The sequence below is a fragment of the Equus quagga genome, chromosome 14 (genome assembly GCF_021613505.1).
Source record: "Equus quagga isolate Etosha38 chromosome 14, UCLA_HA_Equagga_1.0, whole genome shotgun sequence".
Lineage (NCBI taxonomy): Eukaryota > Metazoa > Chordata > Mammalia > Perissodactyla > Equidae > Equus > Equus quagga.
In genome coordinates, this window is record NC_060280.1 from 51,200,555 (window position 1) to 51,227,071 (window position 26,517).

The 26,517-nt window shown below is 38.1% G+C and overlaps 1 protein-coding gene across 2 annotated transcripts in view; it reads left to right on the forward strand.

The window, feature by feature from the left end:
• Positions 1-25,248, forward strand: part of ARHGAP42 (Rho GTPase activating protein 42) — a 262,092-nt gene extending 236,844 nt beyond the window's left edge. For both annotated transcript variants that reach the window (XM_046637528.1, XM_046637529.1), the window contains exons 17-24: positions 430-535; positions 2,984-3,143; positions 4,390-4,534; positions 5,796-6,176; positions 6,556-6,712; positions 8,740-8,802; positions 19,450-19,529; positions 19,912-25,248. In XM_046637528.1, coding sequence (XP_046493484.1) covers positions 430-535; positions 2,984-3,143; positions 4,390-4,534; positions 5,796-6,176; positions 6,556-6,712; positions 8,740-8,802; positions 19,450-19,529; positions 19,912-20,000 — 1,181 coding nt within the window. In that variant the 3' untranslated portion in view covers positions 20,001-25,248. The remainder of the gene's footprint in view (positions 1-429; positions 536-2,983; positions 3,144-4,389; positions 4,535-5,795; positions 6,177-6,555; positions 6,713-8,739; positions 8,803-19,449; positions 19,530-19,911) is intronic.
• The last annotated feature ends 1,269 nt before the right edge of the window (positions 25,249-26,517 follow it).

Sequence of the window (26,517 nt, forward strand, 5' to 3'; positions counted from 1 at the left end):
TGGTCTGATGGAGTCACAGGGAGGTTGCAGTGTGATAAAAAGTGTATTGCAGTGCCTGGCACATTAGGCGGTCTGTGACAATTGCTGTGATCACTCACATTGCTAAAGGTTTTGTTCTATCCTTGTGTCATAAAACCAAAGTCAGTGATCAGTTATGGGTGTGTGGAAGTATATAGTTCCACGGGCCTAAGCTAAGCCCATAGGCCTGGCTTAGATAGAACTGGGTTGGTTTGACTTAATAACTTCATGACCATGGACAATTACTCAACCTCTCTAAGCTTTAGGAAATGATAGTGATAATACTTACTACATGAAGTAATGCTTGTAAGGCTTGAGGGGTGGCAGTGGTTATGATGTTTAGATTATTATTGTTTACATATGCATTTGAATGCAATTAAAACTTGAACATTTGCAACCTTTATGTTACAGAGTCTGATGATCAAAATTACCGGGTGGAGGCTGTGCATGCATTGGTGCACAAATTGCCAGAGAAAAACAGAGAGATGCTGGACATCTTAATAAAGCACCTGGTCAAGTAATTCTCTGACTTATATTGTTCACTTAACTACTTGTTCAGCTCTCAAAGTTAAGATTGTTTGTGTCTTTCTAAAGTGTATGATGGTGCTGTAACATTGCCGTTGTAATCAGAGTTCACTGAATGCGCTTAAAAAGTGATGTAGCAGTTTGTTTTTAAGATATTTGTATATGTGTATGTGTACCTGTGTAGGTTTACACTATGCAAATAATTATATCCTTTGCAACTATTAAACTAAAAATGAAAAACTTACAAGTCGACTTAAAAATATATGAAGGAGTATATTGTTTTTTCCCTGTCTTTTAGATACATTGTAAGGGTCAACAGGTTCTGCCAGGTCAAACTGCCACTCTAATATTAGCTTCCTTCTTTGGATTCATAGTATCTCTTGGTTCCTGAAGATTTTTCTGACTCTACTGTTAGTTCATCTATGTATTTTAAAATCTCTATAGATAGATAGATATTGTATTAGTCAATTTCTCCAGAGAAACAGAACCAATAGGATGTTTGTGTGTGTATGTATACATACATACATCTGCTTATACAGTTACATACATACACTTATATACATGTATGTGTATGAGAGAGAGAGAGATTGATAGATGGCAAGGAATTGGCCTGCACAATCATGAAGGCTGGTAAATCTGAAATCTGCAGGGCAGGCTGGCAGGCTGGAGACCCAGGGATGAGTTGATATTCCAAGGCAGCCTGGAAGCAGAATTCCCTCTCCCTCAGGGGACGTCAGTCTTTATCTCTTAACTTCAACTGATTGGATGGTACCCACCCACGTTTTCGAGGGTAATCTGCTTTTCTCAAAGTCTGCTGATTTAAATGTTAATCGCATCTAAAAATTACCTTCACAGAAACATCTGGAATTGTGTTTGACCAAACGTCTAGGTACTGTGGCCTAGCAAATTTAACACATAAAATTAACCATCACAGATCTGTCTAAAGATTCTCACACACACACACACACACACACACACACACACGTATTTAATCTAGAAGTTTGCCATGCTACTAGAAACAAAAGTCCAAATTCAGGTTTTTAAACTTGAGAATTACCTTACAGCCTCATTTACAAATAAGGATATTTTCCATCTTAATAAGTACCGTGATTCACAAGGATGATTAATCCATCCTTATTTGTTGGAAGTAGTAACCCAGTTTATGCTAATTTGAGCCATGCACATTTGAAATAGTACTGTGTAACATATTAATAAGTCTCATCTTAACTTGTAGGCTTTGAGATAATATGAATTGCCCTCCCCCAAAATTAAAAGGAAATCCAGTAGGAACAACATCATTTCAAGTTTATTGTTAACTATTGCCTATGACAACACCTCTTTTAGTTAATGAACAAGGACTCACTATTCTTGGTCATAATTAATTGTGAGTTATGTTTTTGAATTGTGTAACCTCTTCATGAAATTTAACCACAGTGTCTTTATTGGACATTCTCTTGCTGTATTCAAGCTAATTTTCTAGCAAAGCCTTTTTAAACTTGCTTTTAAAAGCTACACGAGTGTCACATGAAATATTTTTGCTTAATTATTCAGAATGTTAGATGAACATAAGCTTCACCCTTAATGTGAATGTGGTGGCTTTGATACAGGGTAGTCAAAGTCATTTTTGAGAGTTACTGGGATTACTTTGCTAAGGTCGATAATATCAGAACCCTTTCGTCCCATTTCCATTTTCAAGCCAGCAATGATGCTACCACATCTCATTGTCTTACTATTTGCCTTGCACAATGCTCACCACTAGGGAGTCACTCAGGAATGTTAGATGGAGGGATGGATGAATGGATTAATGCATGGATGGGTGGATGAATGGATGGAGGGAAGGAAGGATGGAAACATGTATTGGCCAGTTGTCTTATGTGGGGAGCTCCAGAAAACCCTTGACTTGCATTCAAGAGGCCTGAATTGAAATAGCATTTCTGTCCCTGATTTGCTGTGACCTTAAGTACCCATTTTTACTTTAGAAGCTTCAGATTTTTTACTTGTACAATAGGAAAAACTGACTTCCCAGGAAGATTAAGTGCAACAATATCTTTGAAAATACCTGGCAGTAAGTTCTCAGTAAGACGTTTGGTGAATCCAAATATAATTACAACTAGTCTACTCTTAACTATCTGTTCTAAAAGAAGTATAGTACCACAGAAAATACTAAACAGCTGATAATCTTTCTAAGGACATTGTACTTGATTTAGATATCAATATTTTTTTCCTTCAATAGATTAACCTTTGTAATTAGGTTTTACTTGGGCTAATGTTAATTTTTTAGGCTATACGCACTAATGCAAATTGGGAGTGGCTGAACCTATTTGAGAAAATTAGATATAATGGCATATTTTATGTTATTTATGCCATAAATTTGATAGATGAGAAATTTCTTTATTATTAAACATTTAACTTAAGATATTTTTGTTGCTCTTATTTGCAGAGTATCACTACACAGTCAACAAAATCTCATGACTGTCTCAAACCTTGGTGTCATTTTTGGCCCAACTCTAATGAGAGCACAGGAGGAAACTGTGGCTGCCATGATGAATATTAAATTTCAGAACATTGTGGTTGAAATTCTGATAGAGCACTATGAAAAGGTAGGCTGAATTTTCATATGAAAGTAGTAAATTTTGTTTCTTGCTTTTAAGAAGGAATTTTGCATTTGTATCATCCAGGAGTTTCACATTGTGATCTCAGATTCCTGTAAAATGGCTGTCTTGTAAATTTTGTATAAATTACTTCTTCGTGAGGACTTTAATTTTCTCTTTTCTTGTTGATTTTTAAATGCTTCTCAAAATCCTCCAGGTTGATGATGTCTTTTCCTTCTACATCATTTACTTTTCAAGATTTTCTCCTTGAGCATTTATGTGGTCAGTGGTTCGCTCATATTCAGAGAATACTTAGACTCATTTTGTGGTTAAGTCTATTTTAACCTTTTTATCTCTCTGGAATTAGACTCTTAATTATACAGCACAGGTGATATTCTAAATAAAACAAAAGAAAAAATTCAGGGAACAGAGACCTGAAATTCTCTCTATATCCAGTCCCTAAGGAGGGTTTCTTTAAAAGAGTGAGATCTTAGAATATCTACGGAAATGGGAAAGATCTTAGAATAACTACGGAAATGGGAAATTGAGATAGCCAAATTGATTGGATTGTTAATCCAAATCAGCCATTGACGTCTAAACATTTGTGATTCATCTGTGTCTGATCTAGTCCTTGTGAGAGAATGACTGTGACTCTCTTTCCCCGGGCCCCTTCTTAGTGCTGGAGAAGAATATCCTTAGTGCTCTCTAAGGTTGTAAGCTGTCTCAAAACCCAAGAGCACACGGTTGCTTCCTGAAGCTGTGCTTAGACCTCTGCCTGCGGCTTGTCACATTCCTGAGAGCTCAGGGCCAAGAACATGACAGCCTCTTCTCCTGAGAAGCCAGGGGCCACTCACCTGGGGAAATGATACAGAATGAGCCTCTTCCCCTCGGGTTATGTTCAACGTGAAGAGAGAAAGAGAATATCACAATAAAAAGAATCAATGTGTCTTGACGTGGACATTTATTCATATTTGAAACGTTTCTTAAAATTATTGGAAAATCTTCTGAATTTTACTATTGGGGAATAAGGGAGAAGAAAAAAGAAAACCCACAGAAGAAAGATAACTCAGCGTAAATGAAAAAGAAAGTTATAATTCTCTAGGATGTTTATTTTTTTGGATCAAGTGTCTCTTGCCATGCACCTGATTAAGTAGCATATAGTTCTAAGATTATTTAATAACTCTCTAAGCTATTTTATGATGAAAATGGCAATTTCACCCTTTTATTGACCTCCGTCTATTTTTCTTCTATGCAGATTTTTCATACTGCCCCAGACCCAAGCATTCCTCTGCCTCAGCCTCAGTCTCGATCTGGATCCCGAAGGACACGAGCCATCTGCCTCTCCACAGGCTCCCGGAAGCCCAGAGGGAGGTATACTCCATGCCTGGCAGAACCTGATAGTAAGTGTGCCAGCCTAAAGAGATGCTTTCCTCATTCTTTAATTCAGCCTTACCTCACCTTTTTGGTAATTGGATAGAAATAGACGATGTTCTTACTGGTGCTGTCTCCCCAACACCTGCCCACTCTTCTAACGTTTGTATATTCTCTGTCAGTATAGTTGCAAGGTACCTTGGACAAGCAAATTCATTACTGCTACAAAGGGAAAAAGTGGTTTGCTCAATACCCCCTTTTCTGCAACTGTGATTAAGTACATCGGGTGCTACTTTGTAGCAGATTTTGTCCTGTTGTCAAAGTGGTAGAGAAGAAAGGTAGAGAAAGACTGGCTGAAGCCGTCATTTTCTTTCTTCCTTTCACATTATGTTCCCAAAGCATCACATCTTGGGTATCAAAGTGTCTGAAAGAAAAGAAATAAAAAGGGAAGCTACACCACACATTATCACTAACTTACTATTCTGAGCCAAACCCCCCATGATGAAGTTGGTTGCGGCTAGAGTCCATAGCAGGTGGTAAAATTTGATAGATGTGGTCATTTTAATTTTATTTCATACTCTCCATCCCCCTACCCCCATTTTCCCCCACAATCGATATTTAATAGAAGACACTGGTTTTTAATGTAGATATACTTGAACACTTTATTACAGTTTCTCTGTTTTTTTCTTACACCTTACTTTTAGGAACATTAAAAAAATACATCCAGTTAAATAGCCAGTTTCTTATGTTGCTATATTCTTAGCAGGAAAAGGAAAAAGTCCTGTCTTTAAAAACTGTAATTTGTAGCTGACATTTAATGGTGCCTTTGAATGAAGGAGGACTTGGATGCATTGTAACTCAGAGTCACCTAAGATCAGAAAAGTAAAGGAAGGCCGAAATATATCTTTAATATCCCCTCTCCCATTGATTTCTTGTAATATCATGAAGGAATCTCATTTCTCTTACTTGTGAGTCCTGTTTCAGAAGCAAATTTTGTCTGAATTCAAGTGAGCCCACTAATGCTGCAAGAAGTAACATTATTTCATAGGGGCAGGGTACATTAAAAAAGTCTCCCTTGAATGGTATTGAAAATACATTCACCAAGTTCAAATGCATATTTTAAAGCCTTTCTCTAGTACTGAGGACAGTTCTCCATACCAGGTAAAGACCTATCACTTCATTGGGTTCAGGTGGCCGCAGAGCACATGTGAGTTGGACAACGGAGCAGTTTTGCTGGTGCTGTTCTCAACAGAAAGCCACTGTTCTTTTCTCTCTCCTGCCCCCGCTCAGGTGACTCCTATAGCAGCAGCCCAGACAGCACACCCATGGGGAGCATCGAGTCGCTCTCCTCTCACTCTTCTGAACAAAACAGCACTACAAAGTCCGCCTCCTGCCAGCCCAGGGAGAAATCTGGAGGGATTCCTTGGATTGCATCCCCATCACCTTCCAACGGACAGAAAAATCTTGGTCTCTGGACAACTAGTCCCGAATCAAGTTCTAGAGAAGATGCAACCAAAACAGATGCAGAATCCGATTGCCAGAGTGTTGCCTCAGTCACTAGCCCAGGGGACACTTCCCCACCCATAGACCTGACCAAGAAAGGGCCTTATGGGCTTTCAGGACTGAAAAGAGCCTCAGCTTCCTCTCTCAGATCCATCTCTGCCGCTGAAGGTAGGCCAGAGTGGAGCTTATGCAAGATGTCATTGTCTCTGTGTCACTTGCCTGATTATTCAGCTTGATTAAGCAGGGGGAAAGTTAATGGCAAAGGGACTAACAATGCTTATCTACTTTGTTCCTGAGCTAAGATTTTTAAAACTCCTGTGCGCTGTGACTTTTTCCCTAGTTCTTTCCATCTCTGTGAGGTGATGTCTCTGTAATTATTGTAGATTGTGATCTCCCTGAGTGATGGGCTGCAGTGCTCAAAGAACGTTCTGTACCTTCTCGTTTGGGCTCAGGGAAAAATGCTTCCTTTTGTTATGCACAGGTACTGTGTTATTGCTATTATTTAGTCTTATCGCACCTTGCCTATTTTCTTGGGCTTTCTTTTTAGGAAACAAGAGCTATAGTGGATCCATTCAAAGCCTAACTTCCATAGGTTCCAAGGAGACACCCAAAGCCGCACCAAACCCAGACCTGCCTCCAAAAATGTGCAGGAGGTTAAGGCTGGACACTGCCTCAAGCAATGGCTACCAGCGACCTGGCTCCGTGTAAGTGAGAGAGAGTTTGCATTTGCTGTGTCTCCCGGGGACACACAGGGGTTGAGTATGTCCAGTGAACCCTTAGGAGTCCCACAGCTGAATGCCTCATCTGTACAGTGGGTACAGTCAACTTCTCTGGGACCCTGTCCTCTTCTACAAGTGATGTGAAAGTTAGAGTGGGCTTAAGGTACATAGAAACAATTGCATGGGGAGGCACTTCAGGCACTCTTCTTAGAAGCAGAACTGTGGCCTAGTTTAGGACATTAAAAATAGATGTATAATATAGTAGTTTTGGGCTTTGAAACAAACACCTTCCTATAAAAGCTAAACATCTACCTCTCAGCCAAGGAGACTACCCATATCCCAGCTCCCCTGTCTCTTTTTGTCAAAAATACAACTGCTTTCTAGCTCGTGAAGTTTGGTTTTCTCCCCTCTCCATCGTATGTCTCCCCTATTTGAGTACCACTGATTTAAACAAGCTCATAGAGAACAAGGGGCATGAAAGGTAAAGAGGATTTCTTCTAATCAAAAGAATGACCCAGAGGTGTAAAGGCTGATGGGGTAGGGTACATAGAGGTGAAAGAAAGGGAGCAAAGAGGAGAAAATGGAACCTGGATAAACAAGCAAAATCCAAATAGGAAAGTTTTTCTTCCTTTTATTTTATTTTCCAGGCTTTTGCTGAGCTTTTCCAGATGCTATATGAGCTATTTCGGGGCGTCTTTACATACAATGTCTCTTTTCAGGTCCTCAGTGTCCTTCTGCAGTAGGTAGTTTAAACCTCGTCTTAGAGATGATAAGAACTAGGACTCCTTGGCAAGTTAAGGAACCAGTCCACACACACTTAGCTAGTAAGTGGCAGAGCTGAGATTCCAACCTAGGGTTCTCAAACTTGAATCTGTGCTATTTCTGTTTTACCATGCCCGTTTTTAACATGATGGTATTTCTGACATTTTAATTATTCATTGAAAGCACAGTAAGGCATTTTACTAAGCCTGTCTCCATAGGAATAGTGTCTTAAATTCATTCCTGCATCCCTTTCTTTGACAAGAACCTTTTGGTTTCAGAGTGTGTTTAACATACATTATTTCTCTTGATCAGAAATCCAGCTACCACAATATAGACAAATATATTTGTAAATCTGTCTGCTCTCCAGTATGTGTAGTTCTAATCATTAAGGGAATTTAAGTTTTAAGCCATATGTCAAGGGAGATGGGAGAATATAAACTCCATCCTTTGCGAGGGAAAGAGAAGGGCTGCTTTGCGAACGCACGGAACGTTAAAGTAGAAATTAAAATTGAGAGAGTGTATTTTCTCTATTAGATGTAAAGTGATCCTTCGGATTATGAAATGGCTCGACTCTGGGAGAAAAGTTTGTCAGTTAAAGAAATAAGAGATCTTAAGAACTTTTCTAATTACCTGGGGTGCCTTAGTTTTAATTCTTTTCACTCTATACTCAGTATTCTCACCTTTTCAGAGAGACGATGCCCTTCCCTCCCCATGATTTGAAACAAGATTTGAATCCATAAATTTATTTATTGGCCATATTTTGAGCTCTCTCTTTTCCCTTTATAGGACCTCTGTTCACATATAAAAAACAAAACAAAACAATTTTAGAGTTAGCGTTGTCTTAGCTCTCAGAATGAATAACAGTTCTTCTCTTGTCGTGTTGATTTGATCCTTCCCCTGTGACTCCAAAGGTGTCAGTAACGTCACTGCCAGGAGCAGAGTGGGGAGAAAAAATGTTCCTTTTTAATCTACTCCCACAGTTTTCTGAGGCAGAAAAGATGAGGACGGTAAGATTCCCAGAGGAGGGAGCTAGAGGTTTATTAAGTCTGGTACTTTGTGAGCTGGAGACTAGATATAAAAATTTCTTCCCCGTTAAAGCTTAAAACAATTGATATTTTGGGTTAAATTTGGGGGACAGTTCTTAACTAATCACTTTTTGTCTGGGTCAACTGATAACCCTGAGTTTCACTTTGAGGTGAGTGATTTTCTGATTGATTTAATGAAACTTGTAATTTAAAATTATTTTTCAGTGTGGCAGCTAAAGCCCAGCTGTTTGAAAATGTTGGTTCACTTAAGCCAGTTTCTTCTGGGCGGTAAGTTCTCGAAACCCTTAAAGTTAAAAAAAAAATCGTGGTGACCTTGTTTCCTTGTGTTGACATGGCAGGTCATCTTTGATAGCTCTGCTCCTCAGTTCTGCAGCTGGTCAAATCCATGTCCACTGTTTCTTCACAGGGAGAGGTCATGTCGGAAACAGCATTTAGCATCTCAGACTGTTACACTCAGTGATGCCTCATTTGCTAAAATCTTCACAAAGGAAGGGTTCTAAACAAACAAGTTTTCTAAAAACACAAGTTGCCATAATCGTTGTACACCAAAGTTTCCTTGGATGGCAGTCAGTTTTTGGAAAATTTTCAAAAGTATGTTCTTGGCCTTTAAAAGTTATAGAACTTTTTCTGGAAGAAGCTTTGTGAACATCCATTGAAAAATATGCTTATCCCTATTGGCCACTATGGTGCTGGAGAGCGAATTGCCCCAGGCAGCTCTCTTTTTTGAGCACAGCGCTTCATTCCCAGTTTCCAGATGTTACCTTTACTCCATTGTTAAAAGGACACGAGTTATTACATCTTGCTGCTACTCATGTGCTTGCTTCTGAGCTTCCTGCTTTCCTCTTCTGTTCCAGACTGATTCTTCACATCTGCAGTAGGCTTTGGTTTTTCATTTGAATGTTTCTAAAATAAGGGAATTTCTTAGTATTTTGATATGTCTGATTTTTTTTTTCCATCAGCAACTAGTAGAGGTAGGAGGCATTCAATTCGTGCGTGTTATTGAAAGAGCATATAAATGAGAGCACTTGAAGAACAAACCCTGCTTTTTCCTTTGGATGTGCTAAGGCAATTTTGAGCTTCCCGTGTCTGGATGATTGAGGCTGTGAAGTAAAGGAATCACAGATAATTGAAGTATTCCTGTGTAGTTCTTCTAAAAGTTTTTCAACCATAGAATTTTTATCATCCTTATAAAAGTATGTGGACTTCTTCTGCAGGCATTTAAGCACCTACATAGTTTTGGGCTTGTGCTAGTTACTAGGGATAACAATGACCTTCACATTCTGGTTTTTTCCAAAGCCTAGTGAGCGCCCTCATGTATTAGTGTTTTTAACTCCACAGGGGAGAGCCACTTTGCTATCTTACTAGAACGATGGTTAATGCCTTGCGTTTATATAGTGACCCCAGAGTACTTGAATGTACATTACTTCTGTCTGTAGCATCTTCACTTTCTTCCTTTTTATCAAGGCATGGTGAAAACTGGGCATTGTGCATGTCAGAGCAAACATCATTTCTCTGAAATTGTCATCATTTTTAGGCCTTAGTGTAAGGTACCTAGCCTTGCTCCTTCCGTCTGTCTTGCAATGTGGTCGAATTGTGCCACTAGATGGAGCCGTTCTATTAGGAAGCTCTTCATCTCTTAAGTAAGAACTAAAGAACTGTAATCAAAGAGGTAATCCTTTAAGAGCTTTAAGAAAGCAAGCTATTAATGAAGGAAATCAGAACACTGTCATCTAATAAAGATATCCTCAGATGTTTAACAATCAGCTCATGCATTTTCAATATGCTTTTACATTCTGAATACTGTTAAATCAACTTCTAATGGGTTGTCTGCATAAACTAAGAGCTCACTGAATGGGGATTGAAGGTTACAGTCTTTCTCTGTCAGTCCATCCACAGCACTTGTGGACTGTGCTGTAACTTGTCCCCGAGAGACAGACACAGTGGAACACAATGGACATTCAGGGTCAGACAGACCCACATTCAAGTTTTTGGTCCACCACTTCCTAGTTGTATAACCTTGGATTTACATATTTAGGAAATCCGTTTTCTGTATCTATAAAATGAGGGTCATAATTCTGTTTTTGTCAATTTGTTGTAAATGTACACAGTAATGTATTTAAGTACGTGGTAAGTCTCTGTAGATGGTCTCTACAATAATATTTATTATTGAAACTGCTTGTTAAAGATAGTCAAGCCTCTAATTAATGTATTAATGGATTTAAGCACTCTTAACAGTGTTTAAATAAAAAGCTCTTAAAATAAAATAAAAGCTCTTAAATACTTTTAAATTCTTAACAGTCATCTAGTACTCTTTTGTACCAATAAGTACAACTGAACGGCAGGTAGAAGTTGAGGGCATCTCCCTTACTAACTTCCTATGTTGGCTATTTCACTTTCCTTCTAGGGAGCCCAGGGTTACCTTTGAATTGGATCTTGAAGAATGATAGAACCAGTAGTGGGTAGTGGGAAGACCAGCCATGTTTGAGAAAGAGACCCCTTGCAAGATTTTAGTGGATAGCCTTGAGCAACAGAAGAGTAACACCTCTGAGAGTCACTGCAGGCTCTGAGAGCCATTGGGCAAAGGGATGATCTAATCGGCGATGCACTTGAACAGATCGTTCAAGTGGCTTTTCTAGGAGGTTGTGAAGGGGAGAGAACAGTCAACCATTTAGGATGGAATTGATGAGATTGAAAATGTTTTAATTAGGGCAGTAACAAAAGCATGAAAAGCTAATAGCAGAATATTATGGATAGGCCAGGATTGGGCAACTGCTTTGATACTGGCAATGAGAGGCAGGTAAAGAAGATTGCAAGTCTTTGAGTCTGAGTGTCAGAAAGAACAGTAATTTAGCTTCTAATCTCAGCTTGTGAGTACAGAGAGGGAGAAGGAAGGTTTGGGCCGTAACATATGAGGAGCCTGAGGAAGACTGAGAGGCAGTTAGACATGTGCAGGTGGAACTAGGAGAGAACATGGAGTTCGATGCCTTTTGAGAAACTTCTACGTAGCAGTTATACTGCATAGATGAAGGTGAGATTACCCAGCCATGGTGCTTATTGAGCGAAAAGGGCTGAGCACGTTTGGGGAATGGTGTCATTTAAGGGTCAGGAAAAGAAGAATGTAGAGGAATGATCAGGAGGAGAAGGTGGCGTGGTCAATGGAGTAGAGCTACAAAAGAGACAAGGAGATCGTTAGGGGAGGACACTGGTTTTAACCTCTAAGACATCACTGGAGATGTTTAAGATATCAGGTTCAGTCCAGTGGGAAGGGCCACTCTGCAAGGGAACTTTACCTGCAAGACTTGTTAAAATGAAGATTCCTGGGGCTGGCCCAGTGGCTCAGCGGTAATGTTCACACATTAGCTCCTCAGTGGCCCGGGGTTCGCCCGTTCGGTTCCCAGGTGCAGACACGGTACAGGTTGGCACTCCATGCTGTGGTAGGCGTCCCACATAGAAAGTAGAGGAAGATGGGCATGGATGTTAGGTCAGGGCCAGTCTTCCTCAGCAAAAAGAGGAGGATTGGCAGCAGTTAGCTTAAGGCTAATCTTCCTCAAAAAAAAAAAAAAAGAAGATTCCTGAGTTTTGCCACAGACTTTGTAAACCAGAATATCTGAGACTGGCGCCTGGAGGATATGCATTTTTGACAACCTCCTCAAGTGATTCTTATGTACCAAAAAAAAAGGTTGAGAACCACTGGAATAGAGAAAAATGCCATATTACCTAGCATAGCTCTAAGCAGGCATTGGTCATTAACTATTGTTTTCCTTAACCTGTAAAATGTCTTCAAGAGCCAAATGTCACTTGACTCTGTCTCACCATTACAAAGGGATGTGGAAAACAGTACCCTTAAAGCTTTCACCTCCGTCAGCTATCCTCGGACAGAGGGGAAGATCCACTTTATTTTTTAAAAAATTTTTAATGTATTTTTTTTATTGCAGTAACGTTGGTTTATTACATTATATAAATTTTGGGTGTACATCATTATATTTCAATTTCTGTGTAGATTACCTCATGTTCAACACCCAGACTGATTACCATCCATCACCACACAAATGTTCCTAGTCCCCCCTTTCACCCTCCTCCCTCCCCCCTTCCCCTCTGGTCACCACCAATCCAATCTCTGTTTCTGTGTGTTTGTTTGTCGTTGTTTTTACCTTCTACTTATGAGTGAAATCATATGGTATTTGATTTTCTCCCTCTGACTTATTTTACTTAGCATAATACCCTCCAGGACCATCCATGTTGTCACAAATGGCCAGATTTCATGCTTTTTTATGGCTGAGTAGTATTCCATTGTGTACATATGCCACATCTACTTTACCCATTTGTCCCTTGATGGGCACCTAGGTTGCTTCCAAGTCTTGGCTATTGTGCATAATGCTGCAGTCAACATAGGGGTGCATGTATCTTTACACGTTCATGTTTTCATGTTCGTTGGATAAATACCCAGCAGTGGAATGGAATAACTAGATTGTATAGTAGTTCTCTTCTTAATTTTTTGAGGATTCTGCATACTGTTTTCCGTAGTGGCTGCACCAGTTTGCACTCCACCAGTAGTATATGAGAGTTCTCTTCTCTCCACATCCTTTCCAACACTTATTATTTCCTGTCTTGTTAATTCTAGCCATCCTGATGGACGTGAGGTGATCTCTCATTGTGGTTTTGATTTGCATTTCCCTGATAGTGATGTTGAACATCTTTTCATATGCCTCTTGACCATCGGTATATCTTCTTTGGAGAAATGTCTGTTCAGATCTTTTGTTGTTAGTTTTATTGTTGTTGAGATGTATAAGTTCTTTATATATTTTGGATATTAACCCCTTATCAGATTTATGGTTTGCAAATATCTTCTCCCAATTGTTAGGTTGTCTTTTCATTTTGTTGATGGTTTCCTTTGCTGTTCAGAGCTTTTTAGTTTGGTGTAGTCCTGTTTGTTTATTTTTTCTATTTTTCCCTTGCCGGGTCAGGCATGGTACTTGAAAATATGCTGCTAAGACTGATGTCAAAGAGCATGCTGCCTGTGTTTTCTTCTAGAAGTTTCATGGTTTCAGGTCTTACATTCAAGTCTTTAATCCATTTTGAATTAATTTTAATGGCCTGCTTTCATTCTTTTGCATGTCATTGTCCAGTTTTCCCAACACCATTTGTTGAAGAGATTTTCCTTTATCCATTGTATGTTCTTAGCTCCCTTGTTGAAAATTAGCTGTCCATAGATGTGTGGATTTATTTCCCTGGGCTCTCAATTCTGTTCCATTGATCTGTGGGTCTGATTTTGTGCCAGTACCATGCTGTTTTGATTACTATAGCTTTGTAGCATATCTTGAAATCAGGAAGTGTGATACATCCTGCTTTGTTCTCTTTTCTTAGGATTCCTTTGGCTATTCGAGTCTCTTGTTGTTCCATATAAATTTTAGGAGTCTTTGTTCTATCTGTGAAAAATGTCATTGGAAATTTGATAGGGATTGTGTTTAATCTGTAGATTGCTTTAGGAAGTATGGACATTTTAACTATGTTAATTCTTCCAATCCAAGAGCACAGAATATCTTTCCATTTCTTTGTGTCTTCTGTTTCTTTCAACAGTGTTTTATAGTTTTTAGAGTACAGATCTTTCACCTCTTTAGTTAAATTTATTCCTAGGTATTTTATTCTTTTTGTTGCAATTAGAAGATCCACTTTAAACTAGTATAATGTAGGCAAGCTATACATTTATCTTCTGAAGGTTGAATTGAAAATTACGCACTTGAGAATTAATTGAGAGTTGAATGCTTGGCTCATTATAAGCAATCATATATTTCTCTTATCATAATTTAAAACCAATATTTTGGATATAATTACAAAGCACCAAAACAAAGCTCAACTAAGTCGCCTTGTCCAGTGAGTTTGACTTTTTAGAAGGCTGAAAGTCACTGGTTCAGAGCACAGTGACACATGTAAGACACATGAAAGATAAAGTGCTATAACATGTAAGAATGACAAAAGCCACAATTTTTTAAAAATAACTTAATATTTTCTTCTTTTAGAGAATGTAGAGAATACTAACTAAAGAAGTGAATAAAAATCACCTCTAATTTCATCACCTGAAGATAACCACTATTAACATTTTGTGCACAGCCATCTAATCTCGTCTGTGACAGTGGTTCTCAAGCTTTTTGATCTCAGAACACCTTTATACACTTTAAAAAAAATCATTGAGGACTTCCAAAGAGCTTTTGTTTATGTGGGCTATCTCTGTTGATATTTACTGTATTAGAGATTTAAACCAAAAAATACTAGAAATTAAAAAAAAAATGTTTATAAATTTATTTAAAATAAGAATAAGCTCATGCAACTAAGGTGATAATAGCAACATTTTTGTGAGAAGGCACAGTTTTAATTATTCACTGTTATTAACAGTCAACAATTATCAATAAGAGAAGTGACTTTTCTCGGCGATATTATCTTAAGAGACTTTATAGATGATATTCCAATGGAGTCACCAGAAATGCACTAGACCAGCAATCAGGAGATGTAGAGTCTAGCCTGACTCTGCCATAAGATTAATTTCTCTTGGCCTTCATTTCTACATATAGAAGATGGATCAAGGAAATATTGAAGTTTCCTTGAAAAATCCAAACTCATTATATGACCCAAGTCACCTGGATGGTCACAAGTCCTCCAGCATTTGGGGTTCACCCTTTACTGTCAAATGGCTTATGTGCCTTCCCCGAGTCTTAACAGGGAGTAGCCTCCCCACCTCTTCCCTCTTCCAAAGACCATATTTCTAATGTGTTTAAAATAATGAGAGTTGGTTTGCATCTACCCCTAAGCCCAGCCACTTGGAAGCTTGCTCTTCTGTTGTTGCCATACACTTCACATGCTGCAGTCAGCTTCCATCCCTTAATGATGGTAACTGCCGAGAGCTCTGGAACTGATACCTCTCTTCCCTATCCCACCGAAGCACCATTAATACAAAAACATTTTTTAAAAAGCCCATTATATATTAGCGTAAATAACATAAATTTTATGAAAAATATTTCCTAAAACAAAAAGAATTGCATTGTTTGACATTTTTGCAGATCTCTTTCATATCTGACATAACAGGAAATAAATAGATCCTTTTACACATTCCATTAGCTATCAGAGCAGTGTCCTCTCGGGCTCCCACCTACCCCTCCATCCAGGTTCCCTGTGACTGTACTTTGAGAACCATCCCTCTGTGATAAACACAGAAAAGTAACTTTGAAGGTGGTGGTCACTGTTTTATTCCTACCATAGTGCTCAACATAGAGTAGATGCTTAACAAAATTGTTGGGTAAATGGATAAAATACACATTTTTAACCTAAAAAGACTGGTTTCTTTCACTTCGTTTTCAATGGAGTTGCAGTGTATGTGCTTTTGACGGAAGCAGCTTTAACTCTACAAGTTGCCATGGGAGTTTTTTAGCATTGAGGCATCCAGTACTCACTCAGACATCCAAGCCAGAAACAGCCAGTATCCTACTGATGACAAAAACCTAAGAAAGGAACATGTGACTCATTTTAAGAAATCTCCAGCCAGTGACCAAGAAGCAAATGTAGTGTTTATTGCAAATTGTCATGGGCAATTTAGGGGTCTTGCCAACGACAAATTTTTCTGTTAAGTTTTTGCCTTATTTACTAACGCTGTTTCATGTCTTGAGTTCTTCTACAGCATTATTTGTAGTAGCTGCCTAATACTTCATTGGATTGGTGTATTTTATTAAATCCTCTACTGATAAACACTTAGATTGTTTTGATTTTATTTTTGTTTTCGGCTTTTCTATATGTTACTTCTTTGGCCTCTGTTTAACTATATCTGTGTGCATTCCTACTCCCTTCACAAGTGAAATTCGCAGCATACAAAATGTGTGGGGCTGGATGTGTCAGTGTGTGTCAGTGTGTCATTGTTAAGTGGCCCTCTAGAAAACATTGTATCGATTTTGATGGTACATTTTTTATTTTGCTTGTGATTAAGATAAGCATTGTGACACTTGCACACTGACCCTATCAAACCTTTCTAAGTCTACTTATCAGCATCAGACAGTGTTTAGAATTAGGAATGGGGCTTGTGAACAGATCATATTCTAGATGATAGGGGAAGAAATGGTTTTCAGGACGGTAACGGTCATTACTTTACTGTCCCATGCAATAAGAAGCAGGATTTTCAAAATCCTTTTCAAAGGATATTAGAGTCTTCTGAAGAGAGACTCAATAGGTGATAGTGTTATTTTCACATCTTCTTCAATACACCAAGGCAGTCAAAGAAGAAGCATTAGCACCTGGAGAGAACTTCACTGTCACAGAGTCTACATTAAATCATCAAAGCTCTCTGCTGAGTTCACACCTCTAGTTGCAGATCTCAGCAAAAGAAAATTATGCCTGTCTAGTCATATGCACAGATAATTGAAAAGTCATGACAGGTATTATTTTGTTCTGTGTATTTTTAACACATTTAACAATATCTATTTATTTAGTGATATAATTGTTCTGCATGCCTCTCCCCACCATCCAATGCCATAAAATACTATAAGGAGAACATTCGTGTCTGAAATATTAGCAAGAATAGTTTGGTTGCATTTCAAAGTGTAATTTCAAAAATTACATCATTGCAAGGTAATTATTATATTTTAATTACTTCTCTAACTATGTAAATTGTTTCTTTATAGATCTCTTAATTTGTTTTAATGATTCAAAACAATAAGATAATATTATCAGAGGAAACTGTTGCTGTTAGAAAATTTGATTCTTTGAAAAATCTTTACATATTAGAGAAATGCTCTGCAACCTTCAATTATGTCAGATCATATATCAGATCAAATTATATCAAATTATGTCAGATCAAATGATTATACTTGACTAGATTTATAGGAAAAACTAATATTTTTTCTATTTGAGATTACCATAGTCTGATTTTTACAAGTCTTCATAACTTGGTAGTATCCTGTCCCCCTACCCGCTACCCATGTCATCTAACACAACCAGTGCACGTGTGCTCACACACATGCACATGGCTCTTCTTTAATGTAAAGTTCCGTCCTTTTCTGGGTACCTCCACTTCCTTAATTCTTCCTCAGACCACATTTCATTGGGAAGTGGTGTTGGTGGGCTAGTAGTCATTTCTAAACCTGCCTGCTACAGGCTCTTCTAGCAAACTGTCTGAAAGTACAGGCTGGGACTCACCTCCGAAGAAACAGACTCTGGGAACAAGGGCCATAATTTTCCTCTGTAAGCTTTGCAATCTTCAGATAACTGTTAGGTTTAAATGACCTAGCCTCATTCTGCAAATGACCTAGCCTCATTCTGCAAGTGCAGAGATAAGACCCAGGGCCTACCTCTGACAGGGAATTGAAATCATAATGAAACACTGCTGCTTTGAGAGAGCTACAGATGGCACATACTGCTGGTATTTACTAGGACATCAGGAAGGAAAAACAAGGTGCCTTGAATCTTTAACAGGACTCATTGTATAGGAAAAGAGCCTAGAGCATCTTCCCTTTTTTTCGCTCACTTATTCAGCAAATATTTATTGAGTTACTACTAAGCATCAGGCATTGTTCATGGAGATTACATTCTTATTGGGGGAGAAGATAACAGAAATATCAACAATAGCAACAGAATACCAGATATTAATACCAAGCAGACTTAAAATGGGAGAATATGAGTTGCCCGGGCAGCTGTTTTAGTGTGTGTAGTCTGGGAAGACCTGGCCTTCAGTGAAATTCAGGAAATTTAACGTGAACTAGAAGTGCATAGCCATATGAAGATGAAGAGGAAAACATCTCAGGGCGAGGCGCATCAAGCATTGAGGTGAGAATGAGTTTGGCTTGTTTGAGGAGAAAGAGGGCTAGTGTGACTGGAGTAGAGTAGGCGAGCAGAGGTGGGTACAGAAGATGGAGGAGATTCTGACAAGCATATGATCGTGCACGGTGTGGAGGCTAGAGTTGGAAACTTGTAAAATGTTACCATCATGATCATCAAAACCTTTTCAAACTGTCCTCTGGCTGCTCTCTGTAGATGGATTGCAAAGGGACGAAAGAGGAAGCCTATAGGATTTAGGAAGTTAGGAAGCCATCAGTGAGTCACACCAGAAATGACTTTGGCTTGGGCCCTGGTTATAGATTCGGGACAAGTTGCACATCTTACCAAAAAAGTAATTGGGCGTTGCCGAGTAAAGGTGACTTGACTAGTGATTTGATTGGCAGTCTCAGATGATGACTTTTCAGTGTTGGCTCAAATGTTTTTAAATAGATCTCATATAAAACTCTGAAATTCTGACCTCTCTTGAAAAACCAGAGTTTCTAGCTACATAGAGCCTGAATTCCCGTATGGGAACAGATGTTGGGAGCTTCCATTTTGGGAGATGGGTAGACTCTCTGGTTTGCAAAGCCTCCATCTGTCCGCATCATCTCCCTGACAATGAGGCTGTTGTTGGTTGCCGTTTATCAGCAACTTGTCCTGTTGTTGTTTTTGTTATCAGCCCTACTTAACTTATTTACCCTACCTTGTAGTCCTTTTTGGATCTCATCTCTGGTATTCTGAAAGTGGCGAAAAAGAAAAAAAAAAGCTTTAGGGTACCTGTGAACCTCTATATTGCTGTAAAAACAGCCTATTTAGCAGCATACTAACAAATAATAGCATTCCTTAAAACCAACTTAGCCTGTTTATTATAAGCCAAGTGGTTACCCTTGGGAGCATTGCCTGGAAACGCAAGAAGGGCTTTTGGTGTGCTGTCAACATTTAGTTACACAAGTATGTTCAGTTTGTGAAAAATACACTTATGCACACTTACATGTGCATTTTGTATATATTATACTCCATTTATAACTAAAAACTAATATCATTTTTTTAAGACTACTTTGAAGTATAAATGTACTCAAGTTGAGTGTTGTGAGTTTTAAAACTTGTCCTTTACTCTTTCAGCCAAGCCAAAGCCATGTACTCCTGTAAAGCAGAGCACAGCCATGAGCTCTCCTTCCCACAGGGGGCGGTATTTTCCAACGGTAAGTACACTCATTCCCTGCCCCAAGTTTATCGTCGTGGGGGATTAAGGAATAGTGTAGTGATAAGAATCTCAGGTAAAAGCCAAGAGTCTCAGAATGTAGTCCAGGCCCTGTCTCTCATAACCTGCACAAGTGAACACATCAAATCCCTCTTGAGCCGAGTTTCCTCCTGTGAGAGAGAGGGGGGAGGGAGGGAAGGAGGGAAAGAGGGAGGGAGACGATTACATAAATGCAAAGGAAACTTTAAAGGTGCTGTACGTAACATTGTTTTTGACAGCTTGAGTCTACGCATGAAATCTAATGTGGATTTTTACCCATTTGCGTAGATAATTATTTGAAGCTAATGTTGATTGAGTGACATTTGCTTTTTACTTTTTGCCAGTGTACCCATCAGTGGAACCAGGATGGTTGAAGGCAACTTATGAAGGCAAAACAGGACTAGTCCCAGAAAATTATGTTGTCTTCCTCTAATACTGTTTAGTGGATGGCAGTATCTTCATGGTATCCATGGTAACAAATAATAAGTGCTATGATTTTATCTGACACAGATATGGGGATCAGCCCACTAAATGAAAACAGTCAATTTCTATCAAGTTCTACACCAGCGGACTATGGAGCTCCCTATTAATGGAAAAGAAAAGAAAAATGTTTAAATTGTTTGCCAATCCTGTTTTTATTTTTTAGCGGTTTTCTTATTTTAAAATCTTGCCTTTTTTGGGGGGGAGGGGAGGATAAGTAACTCTCCATAATGTCTCTTCCATAACAATTGTAGAATCTCAAATACTGTGTTAAGTACTATACCCCAGAAATTTGGAAACCAGAAATCTGCTAAAAGGATTTTGAAATCTATGCTTTACTGTCTGGTAGTCTCTGAGAAACCTTGAAATCATTACTTAAAAATGTAATTTAAATTGTTCATTTGATATGTTTTCTTAAAAATATACTGCTTTTATATATGATTGTTTTGCTGGTCCTAAACATTTCAAGGAAATAAGTTTTTTTAACATAAGTTTATTTTTATTTGTTTACCAAGTAGATGATAATATTCAAAAGCAATAATGTATATGATATCTGTAAGTGAAACCAAATTAAGTCATACACTGATTCCACTGTAGTCGCTCCTTCCAGCATTCCAGACACCTTCCATGGGCTTCAGCAGGGATCAGCAAACTCTTTCTGTCTAAAGCCTGATAGGAAACATTTGGGGCTTTGCAGGCCCTGTGGTCTCCATCGCAATACTCAACTCTGCCACTGTAGCAGAAAGCAGCCATAGACAATAAATAAACAAATGAGCGTGGCTGTGCGCCAATGAAACTTTATTTATGGACCCTGAAATTTGAAAATCCTATAATTATCATGGTCATGAACTATTATGCTTCTTTGACTTTTTAAAATTCATTTAAAAATGTAAATGTTTTTAAGCTCATGGGCTGTACAAAAACAGGCCACAGGCCAGATTGGATTCATGGGTCGTGGTTTGCTGACCCCTGGTTTAGAGAATGTGTAAACCTACTTCATAACTTTGGAATTGTTTTTGAAATTTTACTACATTAGCATATAAATATTGATAAATCATATGCACATACCCTCTGCTGGTAGCATTATAGTGGTATCACAAACGTATAATTACAATAATAGGAAAACAATGTACAAGTGCAGTATGAAGGCATACAACTTAAATTCTACTTGTAACACTGTGAAGTGTCAAAGTATTTTATTGCTATCTAATTTTGGCTTTTGAGAAATTTTTCTAAAGCCTATGCTTAGTTGAAACAGATTCTAAACATAAAGGTACAGGATTCTTAAGTTATTTTGAACCACAACATTTGAAATTATTTCATCATCTTTAGCAGGAATAAAATCTGTACATGATTTTCTTTTATGCCACTTAATTTACAGCCTTTGTTAGGAATTTCACTGAATTTATAGAGCATAGAAATAGATATTTACTTCCCATGCATATATACCATCAACGTCTGGTTATGTGTCAACCTTTATTCCTATTATTCCTGTTTCAATAATTCTGCTATGTTATTTCTATAAATATCTGCATGTGGCAAAGAGCCTTTCTTCTCAAGATTCCAAAAAGTTGGTTACCTGCCATTGATGGCCAAAGTGCTGGCCCATTTGGCCATGATATTTTACTTGTTAATTCAGAGTTCTCCACTGTATAGACACTCAGGTATTGACTGTAGGCAACTCTTTTTATGTGATATTATAATCTGTAGTCTCAATCTCTTTTACTTTAAATTAATATTTCTAGAGTTAATAGGTTAAATTATACGTGCACACATACATACACAACTATGCCGTAGAGCATTTATGCTTTCAAAGTTAAAAATGGAATAATGGATTAGAATTTAAAAATAAAGAGGAAAACAGTAGGCAGAGTCACAACCAGAAATAAATATCAGTGCACTGAAATAAAGGAAAGGAAAATATTTAATGTTATAAGAATTAGTAATATAATGAAAAAATCTGAAAAAAGTTTGTCTTTTTCTTTTATCTCCTGCTGTTGATCTTTGTACACTATAATCAGGTGTTGCAAGAGCCACTTGGTGTCTAGATCCTTGGTGGCCCTTAGAAATAATAGCATTGCTGACGCCCTGACTACCCTCTGCTGGAACAGAAGGTAGTCATTCCAATGTACCAGTCCCTTAGTCTATGTAACACCCTCATTTTAAGCACCCTTGCCATCATCTGGATCCTACTAGATTAGAACCTCTTAAGGCAAATTGATTTTCTTTCAAAGACCAACTTGACTCTAAAGAGAGGTTCAGAATCCTATTTCACATGCTGCTGCATAAAGAAAGTTCAACCTTCATTTTATTTTAACACAGACCAGAGTGTTCCTGTCTTTGAGTTGTCTATGAGCTAATTCCACTGATGCTCAGTGAGGAATGAAATCTTTTGCTGTAACAGACATGGGTGTGAAGCCCAGCTCGCCTTTTCCATGGTGAGGCATATCTTTTGGCAGTACTGGCTGTGGTCCCTTTTTTCAAACAAGCTACAAAAGTGCTTGCTCAAATTGTGCTTTGGTTTGAAGTTTTAATCTTACAGATTTGTGAGGATGGTCCTTTTTTCTTCATATCGATTGCATGTGTAAGCAAGTCATGGCCATATACTGGAGACAGATTAAAGCTGCTTTTCCCTAGAAATAAGTTTCCTACAGATACAATGTTTATGAGCATTGAGAAAATCAAGACATGTGCCCTAAATCACATGGAATATTAATTACACAAGAAGATAAGTAATTCCAGTCATTGGAAGAGGGTCACATTCAGAATTGTAAAAGCATTTGAATAATGAAAGCTTGGCTTTTCAGAGACAATGCAAAGATGTGTTAGAATTGCTACATCCACACCTTTGAAACACACAGCATGGGCACCCTAATCACTGCACAGAGTATAATCAGCCTGACGATGAAATTGAGAGTCTAAAAGTCAGTCAACTCATGTGCTATGTAAAAATATACCAAGTACAAAACATCTATGTATTTAATAGGTGACTCCGTTATGCCATAACTCCGCCAAGTTTATATTAACTAGTCAGTCAACTGAAGGCTTTTTCTGTTGTGTTATGTGTAAATGTCTGAAAAGTAAAATAATTCTTGGGTTCCTTTGAAGTCCATGAAGTGTGAGGAAGTGCCATTCCTGCTTGTTCGATGTGAGTGGTTTTGCTAGTTGGGTTGGCTCTCTGTGCTTTGTACTGTGAATGAGCGTAACCAGGTTTCTCAGCAATGGCTCCTTGGCTGGCTCTTTCAGGGATGGTGGAGGAAAGAAATGTACCCTATAGTCACAAACTATCCAGGTTCCCAAATAGGAAAAAATAAAGATACATTATGAATTTTATTTTATTCTTATTCTATGATGATCGGTTTTACGTATTGTGGCGCACCTTCTAAAAATCTGCAACGTTGTAAGGAAAGAATCAGGCACCATAATCCTGTGAAAGTAACACCCTACTAAGCTTCTCACTCCAAGCCTCATTCTTCAGGTCTGTGTCTGATGTGAAGAGGATGTCATTCACATGGATGCTGGTGTAGACGAGTCTCTCAGAGCCTTTCTTCAAACAACTTCAGTTTGCAGTATCCCCCCAGTTATGTATTCAGAATGCCTTAATTAGCATTTAGAACCCCAACTTGATTTAGACTTTATTGACTTAAGTTAGAGGCAGACCAATTTAGAAACCGATTTTGTTCTTTGTTTTTATAATCATGTGTAATTTGCAACTGTTACTGTGACCTGACATCACTGAGTAGGACCCCAAAATCATATCTGCTGGTAAAGAAAAAAAAGCAGAGACTTCGCTATTGTCTAGAAGTTATTTTTCTCTTAACTAAAGGTTTCCCACTTAAGGTAGAAATTACTGTTTACTTCTGCCTCCTACCTTTATTGGTTACCTTACAAAACCAAAACATTTTTTACAAATGAGGTTAACCTTTGTAAATAGTCTGTATCCCACCTGTCTCCTGTTGCTTCACAGACTTAATATCAGTATTTATCAAGGAGTCTCACATCTCCTGAACTCTTTCACTGTATCCATCCTTTTGTCACCACTATCTCCCTGCTTCAAATGTACAAGTTTCCTTGGTGTCGTAACCTTGGACAAACTCAGGCTTATGAATGACGTGGACTTTTAGAGGATCAGATCAATAAGTAAGATTTTTCATTTTTTTAGGGCAGCTGCATCCACTCTTTTAAGTAAGGAATCTCAAATAAGGATGTTGACAGCACTCACAGCAAGCCATTGGGCAGAAAACTGTCTGCATATTCTAGACCAATGATTAGAAGCTGTTGTATGAGTTAGGGAGCCAAACAGGTCCTCACTTCTCTCCTTGGCACTCCTGAGAGAGATGCCAAATTCAGAAGTTGAACATTTCTTGGTGCTATAGGGAAAAATGAAGTCTGTGTGCTTACTTGGGAGTCCCAAAAGGCAAGGGCCATTTACAATTATTACAAACATAAATATCGTCCATCATCCAAGATGTTCAATTACAGGGCTACTTGAGGAATTTAAGTGTTGGAGGGAGGTGGGGGCCAAAGATGCCAACAGCACCTTAATTAAATGACCACTTTCTCCTCTTTGTACCATCTGCCATCTTGGCTGTGTTTCCCATGGTCTGTACCCTTCCGGGGTTGAGAACAGCCCAAGTTTGCCTTAAATCCACTCAGTCTCTTAGATTAAAAATAGGCATTGTTTTGTGTATGGCAGCACATGTTAGCCATTTTATATTTGCCTCTGTATCTTCCTCTCCCTCATTTTTACAGAGAACAATGCCTGCACATGATTTATGCTTAAAATTTGAGGTAACACCACATTGAGGGCTGTGATTTCAAGAGTTTTCTCGAACTCTGAGCTGAAACCTTTACCAATGACTAGGGAGTTTGGCAAGGAAGACGACTGTTTTTTAATTCAAAATCCTATTTATATAGTTAAAATTTGAGGTACTATAGTTTATATAAAAGTTGGATATTTAGATATTATATTTCAGTACTAGGAATTTCTTTGCAGCCATTAACATGACAAATTAAGTAATATGAAAATGTCAGTAAATTATCATTGAATTTTTTGTTTATTTTGTAGTGTTTCTGTATTTATCTGCACTTTGTGTATATATATACACACACATACATACACAGACATGTAAATAACCTCATGTTATTCCTAATCTAAATTGCCACAATATCTTTAATGTATGTTTACACTGTATTTTAAATTACTTTAAAAATAAACTATGTAAGCATATTTTAATTTAGTCTTTGTATTTGAAGATCTCCTGTGTTGAAGGACAGCTGTCATGGATTCATATGGAGAAAATCAAAAGTTTTGTGTACTGTGAATGGTCATTTTGGGTGTGGGTGAGTGGAGAAGCATAGCAGAATTGATAACCTTTTCCTGACAATTGGACCTCTTCCCAAGAAACTGGCATTTTGAAAGATCAGGAAAATGTTAATGTTGGTACCTGTTAATAATCTGCGTGTCTGCAGGAAAGGGAAGTAAATGGCCATAAACAAAACATCAACTATAACAGGTATGCAGGCTTACCTGAAAATAGAAGTTTGCAAAAGTGTACAGTGTGCTATGGAAGAAGTATCAGCATACAAATATCCCCTTGGATTTTTATTAGTTTTACTTTACTTTCTTGGTCACTGTTTAACTTCTAGCCAAAATTTTGCTTTTCTGCATCAAAAAGAGAATTGTATATTTATTTTGTGTTGCTAAATGGATTGTTAGAGTGCAGCAAATCACCTTGCAAAAACTAAGCCTGACAGATTGATGCCAGGGCCATTGGGCGTACAACCTGATTTGCTGAAATGGATTGTAGCTGTCTTCAGTATCAGAGGAGAAGCAATAAATTCCTGACACAGACCTGTGATGATGAAAAGATTAATGTGAATAAATTCCAGTATGATTAAGCAGCAAAGGATTTTTAGGATAGGCATCAGAGATTATTGTGGATCAGCTTCTGTTTGAGAATGTTGGGTTAGAAGAAATTGACCTGGATGGAACCACTTATAACTGATATTTCAGAAATAATAAAAACTAGCTTCCAACAGCCAAAGCTGGAAGGATTTGAGCAACAAAATAAGTAATGTAGTATTGGATGATTGGATTATAACCCAAAGTATAAAATATCCATGAATCTACACTGATATAAATAAAAGACAATAAATTTTATATAAAGAAATGTAAAACAGAGAAGAGACAAATATTCTTTAGAGAAGAATTCCGAATAACAATTGAGATTGTATTATTCTTCCCTCAAGGGGGTAGAGTTTAACTCTTCCCGCTTGAGGATGGTTTAGACTTAGTGACTAACTTCCAAAAAATAGAGTAGGGAAAACTATCATAACTTTACAGACGAGAAGCCTAGCAGACACTGTCTTAACCAAGTGATAAAAGTTAGCATCATCGGTGATATCATGTGGTTGTCTCATAACCCATAATAGGAGGTGAGGAGAAGAGCATATCACCTCTGTGGTTT